Here is an 18092-nt window from a genome sequence, read left to right as displayed (position 1 = left end):
ACGTGTGCACAAATCGACTCTGATAACTTATGTATGTATTTATCTAGAAGAGCGGGAAAAGAATAGAAAAAAAAAATACTTTATTCAACCCCTAGGGGGAAATTCGAGTGAATATAAGAATAATATATACAAAAATCAATATAAAGAATTTGAAAGAATATACAAAATATACTCAATTCAACTTTATTTATAGAGCACTTTAAAAACAGTCACAGTGAAACAGTGCTGTGCTGTACACAGATAAAATACCAACATTATTATTATTAACAACAACAAGATGATAACAATAATAATAATATACTATTATTATAATAATACGGATAATACTAAATCATGTTCATGAGGAGAAAGCGGAAGATGACACTGACGCGGAAGAGTCGTCAGCGGTCCTCGGAAACAGCAGCGGAGTGAGACCTCGTCCTCCTCCTCCCATCTCTGGTCTCCGCTTTAGGAAACGTGGCCTTACGGAGAGTCCGTCCGGTAGCTTCGCGGTGGTGGATGAATGACAAACAAACACACGCTGTTACCCTCCACCTTTATCCGCCACCTCAGTCTCCACCGTCGGCCCCATCTCTGCCCCTGAAGCCCCCGCTCTGTCTGAAGAACCATGTCTGAGGCTGAACCAGTCCCGGTCCCGGCCCCGGAGGCCGCCTCCGCCGTCCTGGATGCCCTGAACGCCACGGACTCCAACGGGACCGAGGAGGTGCTCAACGCCACGGCTAAGTTCGTGGCCACCCCGGAGGGCACGGCGCTGGCGTACGGCAGCCTGGTGTTCATGGCTCTCCTGCCCATCTTCTTCGGAGCCCTGAGGTCTGTGTCCTGCTCCAAATCCAAGGTAACTCGCACCTCCTGAGCCCGGCTGGAGCCACAGGGCCAGGTAGCCTCCGCCGGCTACACAGCGAGGCTAAAATAGAAGCTACACACGCTAAAAACTTTAACTTTCTCGTTAGCTTTTGGTCTGTTTTTGTTTCTGCTGTCACACAGACCCCGAGCACAACTGCGCATGTACAGAAAATCCCATTAATTAAATAATGATTAATGTGTGCGTCTCTTTAACTAATTCCTGTGACTCCGGGCAGATAAATAAGCACCTGACAGGACAAACCAACTAATAAAGAAAACAAACTACAGTGAATAATGTTTGATATTTTAATATATATATATATTTTAAGTTTAAATCCTCGTAAACTGTCACGGGTCGGGGCCGTGAAGGCAGCACAGAAGAGTTTTTAGCCTTTTAACCGTGAAAGAGCAAACAGCTGGAACGTAAAGCCGCTTCGTTTACGTGTGTTTTAATATTTATTTTAATTTTAATTTTAACAAAAACGGGCATTAGTGTCAACGTTTGTTTGCTCTTCGGTTTTTGGTTTTAATTAATATGATTTCAGACTGGGAATCGAGCGGAGCCCCGTTACTTAGCCCGCCGTTAGCCGAGGCTAGCCCACCGTTAGCCCGCCGTTAGCCGAGGCTAGCCCGCCGTTAGCTAGCCGTTAGCCGAGGCTAGCCCGCCGTTAGCCCACCGTTAGCTTAAGCTAGCCCGCCGTTAGCTGGCCGTTAGCCGAGGCTAGCCCACCGTTAGCCCACCGTTAGCTGGCCGTTAGCTTAGGCTAGCTAACTAACGGCCACTTTATTAGGTTTTTAAATAAAACTGCCGCTTAAAATGCTTAAAACAACATCAGTCTGTCTGTGCCAGCGATGGAGACTAGAAATAGAAACGTGGATTAAAAATTGTGTTTTTATTTCGGTGTTTTCTGTTATTTGAGTTTATCTGGCTTGTGTTTGATTTTAAAAATGATTTAATAAAAGTCTCTTCTGCGCTGTGTTCAAACCCACAGATGTGATCGTTCATGTGGATGTAACCTTCATAAAAATAAAATAAAAAATATAAAAAATAAAAAACATAACTGAGCATTGTTCACTGTAGTTTGTTGTTGGGTGGTTTGTCTTGTTGTGGTGAAACTGTCCAGGTGTTTATTTACCTGTGTTGAGTCACCTGGAGGTTTAAAGAGACGTTTTAATCATGAAACCAACCACAATGTTTTACTGAGTCTAGCTTCTATTTTATTCCATTTATAATCAAATATGTATAAATATATAAACACACTCCCTTTTCCACTTCTTTAGGTAAACTAGGTGAGTCCGTTCGAAGAACAAACATCCTCCTCATCCTTTGTTTTTTAAATAAAAGTTTTGCTGCATGCTCAATAAGTGTGTAAAAATAAAACGGTTCTATCTGAATTAGGCTTAAATAAAACAAAATTCTATCTATCTATAGAAATGGACGCACGGATTAAAAAATGAGGAGAAAAAGCTTGAATTAGTTCAGTGGTTTCTCTTTTATATGAACTTATTTCACTTGTTTTTTGTTTAAAAAGATTTAACAAAAGCCTCAGAGTAAATTTAGTGAACCAGACCATTACCTGGTACAAATGGAGCCCAAACATTTAAATGGGTTTGAAAGATTTTAAGATATCGATCATCAGAAATCTAACTTTGTGCAGAGAGCTCCAGATCTACGTCACGTTTAAAATGTGACGACAGAGCAGAGCTGCATGAGAGAGGAGACGATGGAGGAGACGCCAGGAAACCTGGTGGAAATCTGAAAGTGAAAGTGAAATCTCTAGATGAGTCTTGAAACGAGAAGCGACACGATTTAAATCTGGACGTCCTCTCTCTTCCTCCGTCTCTTTGCTGTCGGCCATCTTTAACCCTCACAGCCTCCTCGGGGTCTTTTCTGCGTCTTTTCTTTCTCATTTGGTGAATTTCTGCTTTTTCTGAAATCAAACGTTTACTCTCCTGATGAATTCTGCACAAAAAACAGCCATAAAATCCTCATACGTCAATATTTCTTTCTCCTTTTTTTTCATAAATTCACTTGAAGAACTTGCTCAGAACATTTCAACAGTTCTCAGGATTTTAACTTAATATAATCAGACTTTTAACGGGTTAAAATCAAGAGTCTTTATTGGCTCCTGCCTTAAAAGGCTCCGAGCGTCTGGAGCAGGTTTAAAGTATTTAAGTGATTTTATGACAGAAAGAAAAACATGTTGATATGAGATTCCAGGAGGACGCGGGTTAACGGATGATTTGTCTTCTGGTTCTGGTTCTGGTTCTGGTTGTGGGCCCTGCCTCCCGGTCGTCCTCCTTGTCTCCGATCTGATCCGTCTCTCTTTCCCTGTCTGTCTGTGCACATCTGTCTGTCCACCCATTCTGTCCGTCCCTCCGTCTGTAGGAGCTCGGAGAAAATGATTACGACTCTGGGTTCAGAGTGAGTATGAAGAGCTGCTGTGATACTGAATACACTCACACAACACTAACACCAGGCGCACGGAACGTTGGCCCCGCACAGGGTTCTGCGTTAGAACCCGGACTCACCAGACCTGGACCTTAGTGGTCCACAAAACATCATACGTGGTCACTTACATGTGTCTCAAACACCAGCACGTTTTACACTCTAGGTCCAAACTAAAGTTATTTTAATTTATTACTGCGTCGTTCAGTGTGACGCTGCTATGAATCTGTCCCTCTTTACTGTTAGTTTCAAGTGACTGAGTCTGTTTTTCCTTATTTTTCGTACTTTGTTCAGGTCTAAAATTAACCCAGAAATAAATTTGACTTGTTTAAACCTGCAGAACCCTGTAAATCCAACAAGTTTAAGAAATACAGGGAAAAACGCATCATCTTCCTCCTCCTCATCATCGTCACCCTTCTTTCTGTAAAACAGGTAAAAATAAACAGAAAACATAAAAACCAGCACTAAGTCTTTAAAACAGTAGAAATGTGTGAAAGTTCTCCCTGAATCCTTGTGTAGCGTCACACAAACACGTAGCATCACGTCCTACGTTGCATTGATGCGTTTATAGCGATGGACACATGCTAACGCTGGTTTCACCTGAACACGGAGCGTCATCGTATCATTTGGCTCATTTCACTATAATATAAACAGCACGACGACGCAAACTTAACCTGTGATTTTCACGTTATCGCTATAAATCTGGAGGAAGTGGAGCCGGAAAAGTGTCTATTCCAGGAAAAACCAGGATAAAAACATTAACTAAACACCCTGGAGCTCAGTCCCATCCAGCGTTAGGACGAGGACACGGGGACACTGGTTAGAGACGTCCAGGTCCTTTCAGGGACCTTCTAGAGATACGAACCACGACTAAAAATCAAAGTTTTTAACAGTTGATTTATAAAAGCAACAAAGGTTTAGAAGAATGATGTGAATATGTTTTACAGGCACAGACACGTTTATTCTAACACGATAAAACCACTCGTACAAAATAAAACGTTCCTCAAATATTTTAGAAAACATTTTAACTGTTGTTCCTCCTCCTTCCTATTAAAAGACACAGTAACAGATGAAACCAAACAAACAAGCGTTTCCACATCATCGTATCCGTCGCACAGAGACCGAGCTTCACACGTCACAGGTTTCTCAGTGAAACGCAGATTTAATTAAAGGGTCTGTAAATAAATGCAGATTCCTTTAAATTAAACTGATGATGATGATTATTCTCGGCCCCAGTATGATGATGTTGTTGTTGTTGTTGTTGCTAGCAGCTAACTCACGCTAACACCGTGTGATTCTTCTTTAAATGCATGAACCAACCTGCTGACGGTTCATCTCACAAATAAACCACAGAACTAAATGTTAAGATAAAAGTTTTTGAAACTCTACATTATGATTTTTTACTGCAGCAGAAAACAGTCTAAGAATTAGCATTAGCATTAGCATTAGCATTAGCTGGTGTTCATAACACGTCCTATTTATTATTAGATATCAGGTTTTCAGGTTAAAAAATCAACATAGTTACTGTAAAACTGCAGCTGTGTCATATAAATGATGAATCCAGAGAGTTCGACTTTACTTTCCCTCTTTCTTTCATTCCTCCTCCTCCTCCTCCTCTTCCTCCTCGTCCTCCTCCTCTTCCTCCTCCTCCTCCTCTTCTGTCCCAGTTTGTCTCTCAGAGGAGTAGATGCAGGAGGAAATAGATGGAGGTGACTCTCAGGCTCGTCCCTGGAGGGAATCTGTCGCTCAGTCTGTTTGTTTGGTAGCAGATCTGCTTCAGGTCTCTAGAGTCCAGGTGTGAACACTGATCTGGAGTCAGTCCACATGTGGAGCTGGTCTGGACCCATGTGACCTCCTTCCTATGGTTGGTCCCGGGTCCGTTAAAGACCACCTCCTGTCCAGGGCTGATCTCTAAAACTCCTCCAGTGTCTCTGAACTGGTCCTGTCTCTGGTCTTTTGTCTCCCAGAATGCAGCAGACATGCCGGAGACCATCACCAGCCGGGACGCCGCCCGGTTCCCCATCATCGCCAGCTGCACCCTGTTTGGGCTCTACCTCTTCTTCAAGGTAGCGTCCGGAGGCCGCCGCCGTGATGGCTGTGTGTCCCGCAGACGCTCATGTTTCTAACGCTTCCTGTTGTGACGCAGGTGTTTTCTCAAGAGTACATCAACCTGCTGCTGTCCGTCTACTTCTTCGTGTTGGGCGTCCTGGCTCTGTCTCACACTATGAGGTGAGTGTGTGACGCTGTGACGTGTTCGGACGCGACCTGAGCTGAGCTGAGTAAAGTTTAACGCTTCTGTCCTCGTCTCAGTCCCCTGATGTCCAGGATCTTTCCAGCCTCGTTCCCAAACAAACAGTATCAGCTGCTCTTCACTCAGGGCACCGGGGAGTCCAAAGAAGGTGAGACCTGCTCCACTCTTTCTACCCGGAGCTAAGCAGCTAGCCTCCGCTAACAGAGAAAACGCTCCGTCTCAGTATTTCACCAAATCCAAACACAACTGACAGCAAACAGACTGAACCCTGGACCTCCACCTAGTGGTCTAATGGTGCTACTACACAGAATAAACGCAGTGCAGCCATGACAGTTAGCTTAGCATTGCTATGTAGCACGTAGCCTTGGCGGCTGCTTTAATCACGTGTCTCTGTCTCTCCCCAGAAATAGTGAACTATGAGTTTGACACTAAGAACCTGGTGTGTCTGGTCATCAGCAGCGTGGTGGGGGTCTGGTACGTGCTCAAAAAGGTAAAGTGTGAGTTGAGGTGGGAGCTGGAGGTGGGAGGTGCTGTGCATGTGGACCCTGTTTAACCCGCCTGTGGCCCCCGCAGCACTGGATCGCCAACAACCTGTTCGGCCTGGCCTTCGCTCTCAACGGGGTGGAGCTGCTCCACCTCAACAACGTCAGCACCGGCTGCATCCTGCTGGGGGGGCTGTTCGTCTACGACGTCTTCTGGGTGAGGAGCGTTCGTAACGGCCCACCATACATGTGTGTTGAGCTCTGTGAGTTTAACCGTTTACTCTCCTCCTCTCTGGCTCCAGGTGTTTGGGACCAACGTCATGGTAACAGTCGCTAAGTCGTTTGAAGCACCAATAAAATGTGAGAATCCGTTATGATGCAACAACATGGAAAACAAGTCCAGCACATGTTCACACTCACCATTCAGTTATCATGTCTCTCTGATCAATGTCTCCTCCTCCTCCTCCTCCTCTTCCTCCTCCTCCTCCTCCTCCTCCTCTTCTTCTTCTTCTTCCTCCTCCTCCTCTCCTCCTCTTCTTCTTCTTCTTCCTCCTCCTCCTCTTCTCTTCTTCTTCTTCTTCCTCCTCCTCCTCTCTTCTTCTTCTTCTTCTTCCTCCTCCTCCTCCTCTTCTTCTTCTTCTTCTTCTTCTTCTTCTTCTTCTTCTTCTTCTTCCTCCTTCTCCTCTTCCTCTTCTTCTTCTTCCTCCTCTCCCCTCCTCTCTCTCTTCTGTTTTCCTCCTTCTTCTTCTCTTTTTCATCTTCTTCTCATCTTATCTCTCATCCTCTCTTTTCTTTTTCCCTTACCTCCTCTCCTTCTTCCCTCCTCCTCCTCCCTCCTTCCTTCTTCTTCTTTTCTTCCTCCTCTTCCTCTTACTCATCTTTTCTCTCCATTTCCTCTTCTCTTCTTCCTTCTTCTTCTTCCACCTTCCCCTCTCTCTCTTCTTCTTCTGACCTCCTCCTGTCTCCTCTTCTTCTTCTTCTCCTTCCTCCTCTCTTCTGTCTTCTTCTTCTTTTTCTCCTCCCCTCCTCTTATCTGTTCTCTCTTCTTCTCCTCCTCCTCTTCCTCTTCTTCTTCCTCCTCCTCCCCCTCCCCCTCCCCCTCCTCCTCCTCCTCCTCTTCTTCTTCTTCCTCCTCCTCCTCCTCCTCCTCCCCCTCCTCTTCTTCTTCTTCTTCTTCTTCTTCCTCCTCCTCCCCCTCCTCTTCTTCTTCTTCCTCCTCCTCCTCTTCCTCTTCTTCTTCTTCCTCCTCCTCCCCCTCCCCCTCCCCCTCCTCCTCCTCCTCTTCTTCTTCCTCCTCCTCCTCCTCCTCCTCCAGTGGTGTTTCCTCAGGACCTGTTGGAGAAAGGTCTTGGAGCCAGTAACTTTGCTATGCTGGGTCTGGGGGACATCGTCATCCCTGGTATCTTCATCGCTCTGCTGCTACGCTTCGACGTCAGGTAAAGCCCCGCCCACTCTCCTCCTCCTCCTCCTCCTCCTCCTCCTCCTGATCTTGACCAGGTTTGTTGTGTCTTTTCCAGCTTGAAGAAGAACAGCAGGACGTACTTCTACTCCAGTTTCCTGGCTTACATCTTTGGACTGGGCCTCACCATCTTCGTCATGCACACCTTCAAACACGCACAGGTACATGGACGGATGGACGGTCTCTGGTCTCTGGTCTCTGACCTGGTCTCTGGTCTCTGGTCTCTGGTCTCTGACCTGGTCTCTGGTCTCTGGTCTCTGGTCTCTGACCTGGTCCCTGGCCTGGTCTCTGGTCTCTGACCTGGTCTCTGGTCTCTGACCTGGTCTCTGACCTGGTCTCTGGTCTCTGACCTGGTCTCTGGTCTCTGGTCTCTGGTCTCTGACCTGGTCTCTGGTCCCTGACCTGGTCCCTGGTCTCTGGTCTCTGACCTGGTCTCTGGTCTCTGACCTGGTCTCTGGTCTCTGGTCTCTGGTCTGTAACCTGGTCTCTGGTCTCTCTGCAGCCCGCCCTCCTCTACCTGGTTCCGGCCTGCGTCGGGTTCCCCGTCATCGTAGCACTTTTCAAAGGAGAGCTCACTGAGATGTTCAGGTCAGTATCCATGGCAACCTCACATCCTGCAGCATCCTGGTCCCACACGGAAATAAACACATGAATAAACACATAAACATTGTATTTAAAGAGTTTAAAGGAAATATAACACGTTTATTTATCCCACGTATGGAAAGTTCTGTGAAAGCAGCACAAAATTAAATAAAAATAAAAATAAATACGAGATACGAGAAACGATAACGAGGTTTACAGGAATTATCTTATAATAGAAATATATAATAAATATATGGAGATGTAAAGACATTCTGTGTGTACGAATGTTATTTTATTTTTAGGAAATTAACTTTAAACAGAAATAAAAGAGCAGCTTAAAGGAGGTGTAGAGAAAAGAATATATAATTACAGAGAATAATTAAAATAAACCAAAATAAGGATAGAAATCTGATTCAGAGTCGGCAGCAGACGACGGGAGACACAAGACGTAAAGAGGATGATTTAAATAATGTAGCAGGTTCAAACAACGAGAAAGAAATTAGACGGGAGAAGAAGAAGAAGCTCTAAATGTCGGGGGGGGGGGGTCACATGACTAGAGGCTGTTAACGAGCTGAGTGACTAATTAATCCGTTAACAGACTCCAGTCATGTTTCAGACAAACTCCTCATTTCCCATCATCCTCTGCTCCTCCTCCTGTTCCAGTTCCACCACCTCCTCCTCCTCCACTCGTCTCCTCTTCCTCCTCCTCCTCCTCCACTCGTCTCCTCCTCCTCCAGTAGATCTCTGTTAAGTTTAGAGTTTAAGATTTAAAACTTACTTCTTTCTTTTCTTTCTTTCTGTCTTTCTCCCTGTTATCACCCCCTTTTTTTTATGTTTTCTTCACCTCCTCCACATCTCTCGTTACCCATCCCTCCTCCCCCCCATGGTTAGCTATGAGTCCTCTGAGGAAGTTCTCCCCGCCTCCCCCAGACTCTCTACCTTCCCTACCGTCAGCGGCTCTCCCGCCAGCCTGGCGACCTCCATGGATGCCGTCTCCATGGCAACAGGCTCCTCCTCCACGCGCCGTCGCCGTCGGTTACAGCCGGCTGCCATGTAGTGGCTCCGCCCCTCTCTTGCGTTACTCTGACCCCGCCCTGTCCCACCTTTGCAAGTAAAAAATATGATATATAATTATAATAATAAAAATAAAAAAGACGTGCTCCATCCGTCCGACAGAAACTAAAACACAATAAATAAACCTCAGCTTTAAATGACTGTGGGGGGGGGGGGGGGCGGGGGGGGGGGGACTCTACCAACACATTACTGATGAAACCTTCTTCTTCCAGGTACGAGGAATCTTCCCCAGAGGACGAGGCATCTAAAGAGGACTCAGAGTCAGAGAAGAAGGATCAATAGCCCCGCCCCCATTCCCCCCCGACCCCGCCCTCCCACCACATTTCACTGAAGCCCCTCCCTCCCACCCCCACATTGTCCTTCCCCTTCGTCGCCGGCGGGAATCCGAGGTTCATGTTGCCAACGTGTTTTGTCTCCGGTAACCGTGGGAACGCCCGCCGGTCTCCATGGCTACCGGCTGCTTGGGTGTCGATGATCACAGGTGGTTTCAGACTCGGTGCCTCAGATAGTCCAGGAAACTCGTTTCAGGGAGCGCTTGGTTTAAAGGTCACAGTAAAACAAGCGCTCCTCCTCCCCCCTTTTTCATTTTAGTGTTTTTCATGTTGTTTTTTTTTTTTTGTTATTTTCTTTTCTCGCTTTATGTCTCAAATAAAGAGCCACAGTCCGTTAAAGTCAAACCTCCTCAAACCTGTAGGTCACCCAGACGTGGTTCTTTGCTTCCTGCTTTATTTCTGCTCCTTCAGTTTTTATTTGACTTGCTTTTAGTTTCACTTTATCTTGGACAGGATTTTAGGGCGAAGAACCCAGATAGATGTTTACATTTACTTAGATGTAAACTGTGCTCACAGGAAATAAATCTCATGTCTGATGATTTTTAGTTTTCCCGTTTGGTTTGTCTGAGGCGGAGTCAGTGTGGAGTTAAACCAGATCAGGATTCATCAGGTGAAGCTCAGCAGTGTTTCTGTGTCTGTGTCTCAGCTCCAGGTAAAAATTTTTATTTTCAGAGGCTCACGAACACTTCATCCATACGTTTGGCAACAAGAATCTAAAATTGATTAAAAGTGTAAATGATTTAACTTTAAGCCGATCGATTTCTAGGAAAAACGGTTTCCTGGATGTTTGCATGAAATTCAGAGAGTTGAGGATATGATGAATAGAAGGAACTCTGGACCAAATGTTCCCTCTCACTCTTTAACGAGACAGGTCAACAACATTTACCTGCACTCACTCGGTTTCATTCTTAAAGTTGTGGCCTGTGAGGAGACGAGGGAGGAGTCCTGTCATTCTTACACCTCATTGGCTGCATCGTCCAATAAGCTGCAAGAATGACTGTTTTTACTAAAGCGTCCTCAAGTGAAACCAATGAACTGCTTGGTTTTTCTAAAGTGAACATTCGCTGCTGACCTGAAAAACCTGAAGAGTTTTACTGACAGAATATTAAACCTTCCTTCTTTTCTTTTTATGAAGCTATGAATGTGTTGGAAATGACCAACAAATTAGAAAAGTGGCCAAAGTTGTAGCTCAGAGTGAAGTGAAGTCACTAACTCGTGAGATTAAATCACCTCAAACCTGAAGCAGCAGAAACATATTTCCTGATGTAATTTTCAATTTTTAAAAGCTTCTCCTAGAGACTGGATCTCCCACAATGTAACTTGATATAAAACGCTCTCAGTTGGACTAATAATGGTTGGAAAAATTATAAAACTGTTAAAATACAGTTTAATAAAGGGATTTTAAGACGAGGCTTTACAGAAAAGTGTAAAAATAATAAAATATCTGAAGAAAACATTGTGTTCACAGAATAAAAGTGAACTACAGGTGTTCATGTTTGTGGAAGCTGGAGGAAAAACTGGACCCGTTGAGCCTCACATGAATATTCTCGATGTTATTGATGTGGATGCTTTATTAAAAAAAATGCACAGTTTTGTATTTTGATGTAAAAACAAAAAGAATAAAAAGAAACATGTTCATGTTGAGCTCAGTGATGTTCAGTAGCCCCGCGTCATTTTAACTATAATGTACCTGAAATGTTTATTTTTGTTTTTCTTTCTTTTTCCTCTGGTTGTATTTGTGGAGGCGGTCGTTTCACGGCCCAAACTGTATCTATTTTATTTGCAATAAAGTTTTTGGTGTTTTGATCACCGTATAGAGAAGCATAACTCTCGACTCGTCTGCTTCTGTTCATGACTTTAAGGAATATTTTGGGAGATTCCTTTTACTTTTTCGGTTTATTTTTCCTCATTTAATAACTTAAATGACATTTAAGACAATAAATAAAATTTGGCCCAGTTTATGAGCTTGTTTATAGACATTCAATGTTGAGTGTATTAATAGGATTTTCCAAAATGAATGATGTGGCTGAAGGTAGGTATTTTTAAAAAACAACAGAGGAGCCATGATAGGTCCCTGAGGAACGCCAAACTAACTAAACTAAACTTGTGATATAAAGTTACTTGAGTTTCTTTTAAATTAATATTCAGGGTACACAATGTCAAATGTTAAATAAAAGCATTTAATAATAATAAAATATGATTTTATTACAGTTCAAACTTCTGAAATTCATTTGTTTTCTTTCAACTGGAAAAACAGGATTTTATGTAGGATTTTAGGATTATTATTATTTTATGTTATTATTATTATTATTATTGTTTTGCCCTGTTTTGATGGTGTTGGAAGATGTCAGAGTTCTTTTATTATACAATTTTACTTGTGTGGACTCAAAATCAGACGCATAGATAGTGGAAAAAAAGATTAACGCGTTTATTATGAAATCCAATACCCGGAAGCAGCACTCCATTACTTCCGCTAACAGGCTAAAAAAAAAAAAGCTAACAGGCTCGAGTCTTTTAACGGTCCAGCTGGATATGGGGGAAGCCGACGTGACGCTGAACCAGGCCGACGAGAAGCCCCCGGACTCGGGGTTGGTTCCCGGGGAGGACTCGGTGGTCTGGAGCCACGAGGTGGAGGTCTGTCTGTTTCACGCGATGATCGGACACAAACCCGTGGGTAAGGGAGCTAACAGCTAGCAGCTAACCTTAGCAAACCAGCCGTTAAGGGAGCTAACAGCAGCTAGCAGCTAACCTTAGCAAACCCGCTGGTAAGGGAGCTAATTGCTAGCAGCTAGCCTTAGCATACGTTAGCATCATTTTTTTAAAAGCCTTCGAATGGAACAATGTATATTTAAAATGTTTATTTATTAAAGTTGTTAAATGTTTTCTGGGGCGACGTTAACTAATTAGCATTTAGCTGCTACCGTTTATTTAGCATGTTGAGGCTTTTAAATGGACTCACAGGAACTATTTCTGTTTTAGTTTACACATTTAACGTAGATTTAAATTTAAATAGAACTGACCCCGATAATCTAACTGACTTCATTCACCAGGACGTTTCTGAAGGTTTTCCACACCAGCAGAAACGTTTATTATGTATATTATTTATAGTTTTTTGATACTTATACTAGTGGTACTACTCCTACTACTAGCACTAATACTACTACTGGTTCAACTGGTACTACTACCTCTACTACTGGTACTACTACTGCTGCTGCTTACTACTACTGGTACTATTAGTACTACTAGTATTAGTGCTACCTGTTACATAAAAGTACCTAAAATGTCAGTAACCATCTAACCAGCTATGAATAAAAATATTATCTGATCTGTGTATTTTAGTGCTTTGGTTTTATTAGCTTTGAGGAGCGGCTCCATATTTCTATAGAGTCTATAGTTTTATTTTGTCAAAACTGTTGAACTTTTATTGATTTGCACATAGAACATTGACCCAGGAGAATATGAAGATTACAAGGAACACACTTATTAATTAATACCGTTACTGTAACTGATCAGTCGACTCATAATGTTGATGTCGTTTCCTCAGACTCCATCAGAAAACTTGCTTCATTCCTCCAATAATTCAGCTGTTAGTGTTTATTCCAGAATGAACAACTCAACAACAAACAGACTGTGCAACACAAACAAGTGCAACAATTTCATATCATGTGCAATAACAGTGACTCGTTTTTTTGTTGTACTTCTACCTGTGCAATGACAATAAAGACGTGTTATTCTGTTCTGAACATTAAATGTGTAGAAACCCGACAGTAAATAAATAAATGTTGTGAAATGTTTTTTTCTCGGAGTCCAGGAGTGAACCGACATTTCCACATGATCTGCATCAGAGACAAGTTCAGCCAGAACATCGGACGCCAGGTCTCGTCCTCCGTCATCTGGGATCATCTGGGGACCATGTACGACATGCAGGCTCTGGTGAGGACCATCTGAAACCGGGCTCAAACATACGGCCCGTGGACCAACAGCGGCTCACAGGACCGTATAGACCCAGGACCAGACAGAACCAGACCCAGGACCAGACAGGACCAGGACCGTATAGACCCAGGACCAGACAGAACCAGACCCAGGACCAGACAGGACCAGGACCGTATAGACCCAGGACCAGACAGAACCAGACAGGACCAGACAGACCCAGGACTAGACAGAACCAGGACCAGGACCAGACAGACCCAGGACCAGACAGACCCAGACCCAGGACCAGACAGACCCAGGACTAGACAGGACCAGGACCAGGACCAGACAGACCCAGGACCAGACAGACCCAGGACCAGACAGACCCAGACCCAGGACCAGACAGACCCAGACCCAGGACCAGACAGAACCAGACCCAGGACCAGACAGAACCAGGACCAGACAGAACCAGACCCAAGACCAGACAGGACCAGGACCGTATAGACCCAGGACCAGACAGAACCAGACAGGACCAGACAGACCCAGGACTAGACAGAACCAGGACCAGGACCAGACAGACCCAGGACCAGACAGACCCAGACCCAGGACCAGACAGAACCAGACCCAGGACCAGGACTAGACAGAACCAGAACCAGACAGCACTTATTTTTGTGTTTAATTAAATATAAACATTCTTCTAGTTTAATTGTTCTTTTTTTGCCCCTAAACGAATGCAAACAGTCTGGAGTTGTTGTTATATTTATTATTCTGGTGTTGCAGCTGCTCCATTATATCTGTAGTTGTGGGGACCATGTCCTCACAACACTGGTGTTCTTGGGGATGTTGGATTATGGAGCAGTTGTCATGGCAACTGGTGAGACTTGACGCTTGAGTCCATCAACATTATATTTACCATCCTTTAAAAACAACTATTTGATGTGTATTATAGTGTTTTAGTTTGTTCCAAGTCCCGCCCACCAACATAGAGGGGGTGGAGCTTATGACCTATACCGCAGCCTCCAGCCACCAGGGGGCGCCCACATTTATCTACACGTCCACGGTTTTTACCCCCATTCCGTTATGTTTTATTAAATAAACGTAATAATAATGATAATGTAATATTTAATCTGTGTCGTATCTTGACGTTGTTGTTGTTGTTTCTCAGCATGAGTCAGAAATCCTCCCGTTTCCAAACACAGAGAAGAGCTTCAGTCTCCCTGATGACATCATCCAGGAAGTGAAAGAAGGTTGGACGTTTATTTGTTTCACCTCATTTAAACTAGTATCTGACTACTACTACTACTACTACTACTACTACTACTACTACTATTACTACTACTACTACTACTATTACTACTACTACTACTACTATTACTATTACTACTACTACTACTATTACTATTACTACTACTACTACTACTACATACTACTACTATACTATACTACTAACTATACTACTACTACTACTACTACTACTACTACTACTACTATCTACTATATTACTACTATACTACTATACTACTACTACTACTATATACTACTATACTACTACTATTACTCTACTACTACTACTATACTACTACTACTACTTACTATCTACTACTACTACTATACTATACTACTACTACTACTCTACTATACTTATACTATCTACTACTTACTACTATTACTATTACTACTATTACCGCTATTAGTACTATTAATACTACTACTACTACTACTACTACTATTACTGCTACTACTACTACTATTACTACTACTACTACTACTACTACTACTACTGCTGCTACTACTATTACTACTACTACTACTATTACTACTACTACTACTACTACTGCTACTACTACTACTAGTACTATTACTACTACTACTACTGCTACTACTGCTACTAGTACTATTAATACTACTACTACTACTACTACTACTATTACTGCTACTACTACTACTATTACTACTACTACTACTACTACTACTACTACTGCTGCTACTACTATTACTGCTACTACTACTACTATTACTACTACTACTACTACTACTGCTACTACTACTACTAGTACTATTACTACTACTACTACTGCTACTACTACTACTAGTACTATTACTACTACTACTACTACTACTGCTACTACTGCTACTAGTACTATTATTACTATTACTACTATTACTATTACTACTATTACCGCTATTAGTACTATTAATACTACTACTACTACTACTACTACTGCTACTACTAGTACTATTACTACTACTACTACTACTATTACTGCTACTACTCCTGGTACTAGTGTGAATGAGGAGGTGTTTGTGTTCAGGTAAACTGGGCTCAGAGGAGGAGACCAAGGAGGAGTTCAGGATGGAGAGAGAACCTCCTGCTACTCATGAAGAAGGTAAATAAATAAGCTTCCTCCTCCCCATTACTTTTCCTCCTCCTCCTCCTGTTTGTTTCCAGTAGGAGGTCACAGTCTTTGTTGAGCTAATGCTGATTGATCAGTTTGTGGAGTTTAAATGTGACAGCTCCTTCTCCTCCTTCTCCTCCTTCTCCTCCTCCTCCTCCTCCTCCTCCTCCTCCTTCTGTCCCCAGGGAGTAACTCCTCTGTGAAGATGTCGGAGCGAGTGAGCAGCAGTCGGGAGAAGGAGAGGGAGCGAGACAAGGAGAAGGGAGGAAGTGAAGGAGCAGCGGCGGCTCCAGGAGGAGGAGGAGGAGGAGGAGGAGGAGGAAGTACAGGAGGAGGCGCGGGAGCAGGAGGGAAGGAGGCGGAAAAGAGGAAGAGGAGTAGAGCGGCGGAGAAGCTGCTGTCGCCCTCCAACCCCTCTAGTCCAGGAGGAGCCAAGAGGAGGCGCACATGAGGCAGGAGGAGCAGGAGGAGGAACACATGTAGAAGGAGAAGAAGCGGCTCGCTGTGATTGGCTGCTTCCCACCTGTCACTCTAATCCGAGCGCGCTCAGAGGAGTGGGTTCAGGTTGTAGTTTTTATCTGTAGTTTTGTGTTGGTATGTGTTGGTTTTCCCTGAGTTTGGCCTCTCAGGCTGCATCACTCCACCTGAACTCTAGACAACCAGGAAGCAGCGAACGCCTCGTTAATGAGCGGGGTCCTTAACGAGCGAGAGGGGAGGGGTCCTTAACGAGCAGGAGGGGAGGGGTCCTTAACGAGCAGGGGGTCCTTAACGAGCAGGTGAAGGCTGGGTCACGTTACGTCTCTTTCTGTTTCCCTGATTTCAGATTCAAGTCCCAGTTTGTTCTCACATTAGGTAACTACAACTCCCAGCATGCATTACGGCAAGAAACATTTTCCTTCCTTCCTCAGACAGCTGACTACAGCTCCCACGGTGCATTTGGGCGAGAACCGTCCAATCAGGTCGTGCGGTGCGCTGTTATTAATTATTTTTATTTTTTTTAATCTTCGTCCCTCATTCGTGCAGCTGCACCAGGGCATCATGGGTGTTGTAGTACTCGGGCCTCTTTGGCTGCAAACTGTCAGTTGTTTGTGACCTTTTGATTTTTATCTGTCACCACGGTAACGTTACGTGGCCACGCCTTTGTAGTTGTAGCTCCACCCCCTGTGACGACGATGATGATGATGAAGATGAAGTGTTTCTACTGAGACCAGAGGTTCAGACTCGGCTCCGCGCGTCTTTTTCGTTGTTTTCTTTTACATTTTTATTTACTTTGGTTTTTCCTATTGTTGGATTCTTTTATACTTTGTTGCAGTTGGATGAACAAGAGACGTCTTAATTTATTCATGATGATGCTGTGTCATTAAAGATAAACTCTGATCAGCGACGTCTCATCATCTTTTACTGGAGCCAACGAAGGAATCGACAACTTTGCCTTTTTTCCTTCCTTCCTCCCTCGTTTCCTTCTGTCCTTTCTTACTTCCACCCTTTCAAGAAAATAATAGAATTGAATAGAATGCGTCACATATTTGTGCTTTCGTTAAATTAATTTCATTAAATAAAATACAATATAAAAAAATATATATATATTTGTAAATTTAACGTAATAAATGTTTTTTTTTTTTTTTGAAAAAAATAAAATTCATAAGAACGACTTTACATGGAGGTTTTTCTCTGTGTGGAGTGAGGATGTGGCCACTGGGGGGCAGCACCCACTCAGACCTGGACAAGAACCAGCACAGAATAAAATGTTTTCATTTAATTAGATAAACACTGAAAGTTCAGGGAAAAATATTTAATTAAAAATAATTAAACAAAAAAAAAATCAAAATAATTAGTTTAAGATGAAAACTGTAAAAGAATCAATAAATAAACGCAAAAATTTATGTTAAAAATAATCATCGTTAAAGAAATTATGTTTTAGCTCAAAATGAAATAGAAACAGTGAAGGAAATAAAAAGTATTTATTGTCAGTTGTTGACTGGAGCAGAGAGAATTGTGGGTAATGTGTTTCTTCTTCTATCTTGTTTGTTTGTCCCTCATATTTTACAGGGATTTCATTATTATTTTTAACTAAAATGTTCAAATTAGTAACAAACAAACGGGCTTTAGATCGTTCTCTTGATTTAAAGTTTGATTTGACTAAAAACATCACACATCCTTCACTGTGACCCGGTGTTTAGTCAGAGAACATGAAGCGTTCACCTTGTTTCACGCTTCTTTTTGTCATTAACATTGTTCGTACGTTCGTTTTCTGAGCGCGTTTTAATCTGGAGGCTCAATAACGACAAAACAATCAAATAATATAAACCAAAACA

General features: G+C 43.1%; 2 protein-coding genes across 5 annotated transcripts; both read left to right on the top strand.

Annotated features, from left to right (window-relative positions):
- The first annotated feature begins 327 nt into the window (after positions 1–327).
- hm13 (histocompatibility (minor) 13) lies at positions 328–11299 on the top strand. Of its 4 annotated transcripts, none has more exons than XM_047587156.1 (12): positions 328–835; positions 3233–3268; positions 5260–5358; positions 5439–5521; positions 5603–5691; positions 5948–6033; positions 6117–6242; positions 6328–6385; positions 7341–7461; positions 7543–7645; positions 7987–8072; positions 8958–9159. In XM_047587156.1, exons 1-12 carry the CDS (start codon positions 608–610, stop codon positions 9121–9123), a joined length of 1281 nt encoding a protein of 426 aa, XP_047443112.1. In that variant the 5' UTR covers positions 328–607; the 3' UTR covers positions 9124–9159. The 4 variants fall into 4 exon arrangements, with proteins under 4 accessions (XP_047443112.1, XP_047443121.1, XP_047443132.1 ...); XM_047587176.1 differs by lacking the exon at positions 8958–9159 and adding an exon at positions 9353–11299 and having other exon boundaries at positions 335–835; XM_047587165.1 differs by lacking the exon at positions 3233–3268 and having other exon boundaries at positions 333–835; positions 8958–9156.
- Positions 11300–11936: 637 nt separating this feature from the next.
- On the top strand, positions 11937–17157 carry LOC125009963 (MRG/MORF4L binding protein). Its single transcript, XM_047588248.1, has 5 exons — positions 11937–12146; positions 13284–13405; positions 14547–14628; positions 15694–15768; positions 15963–17157. The coding sequence occupies exons 1-5, from the start codon at positions 12005–12007 to the stop codon at positions 16226–16228; spliced, it is 687 nt and encodes a 228-aa protein (XP_047444204.1). The 5' UTR covers positions 11937–12004; the 3' UTR covers positions 16229–17157.
- The last annotated feature ends 935 nt before the right edge of the window (positions 17158–18092 follow it).

This window comes from Mugil cephalus, chromosome 1 (assembly GCF_022458985.1).
Source record: "Mugil cephalus isolate CIBA_MC_2020 chromosome 1, CIBA_Mcephalus_1.1, whole genome shotgun sequence".
Classification (NCBI taxonomy): Eukaryota; Metazoa; Chordata; class Actinopteri; order Mugiliformes; family Mugilidae; genus Mugil; species Mugil cephalus.
Note: the sequence above shows the minus strand (reverse complement) of the source record. Positions and strands in the feature narration are given on the sequence as shown.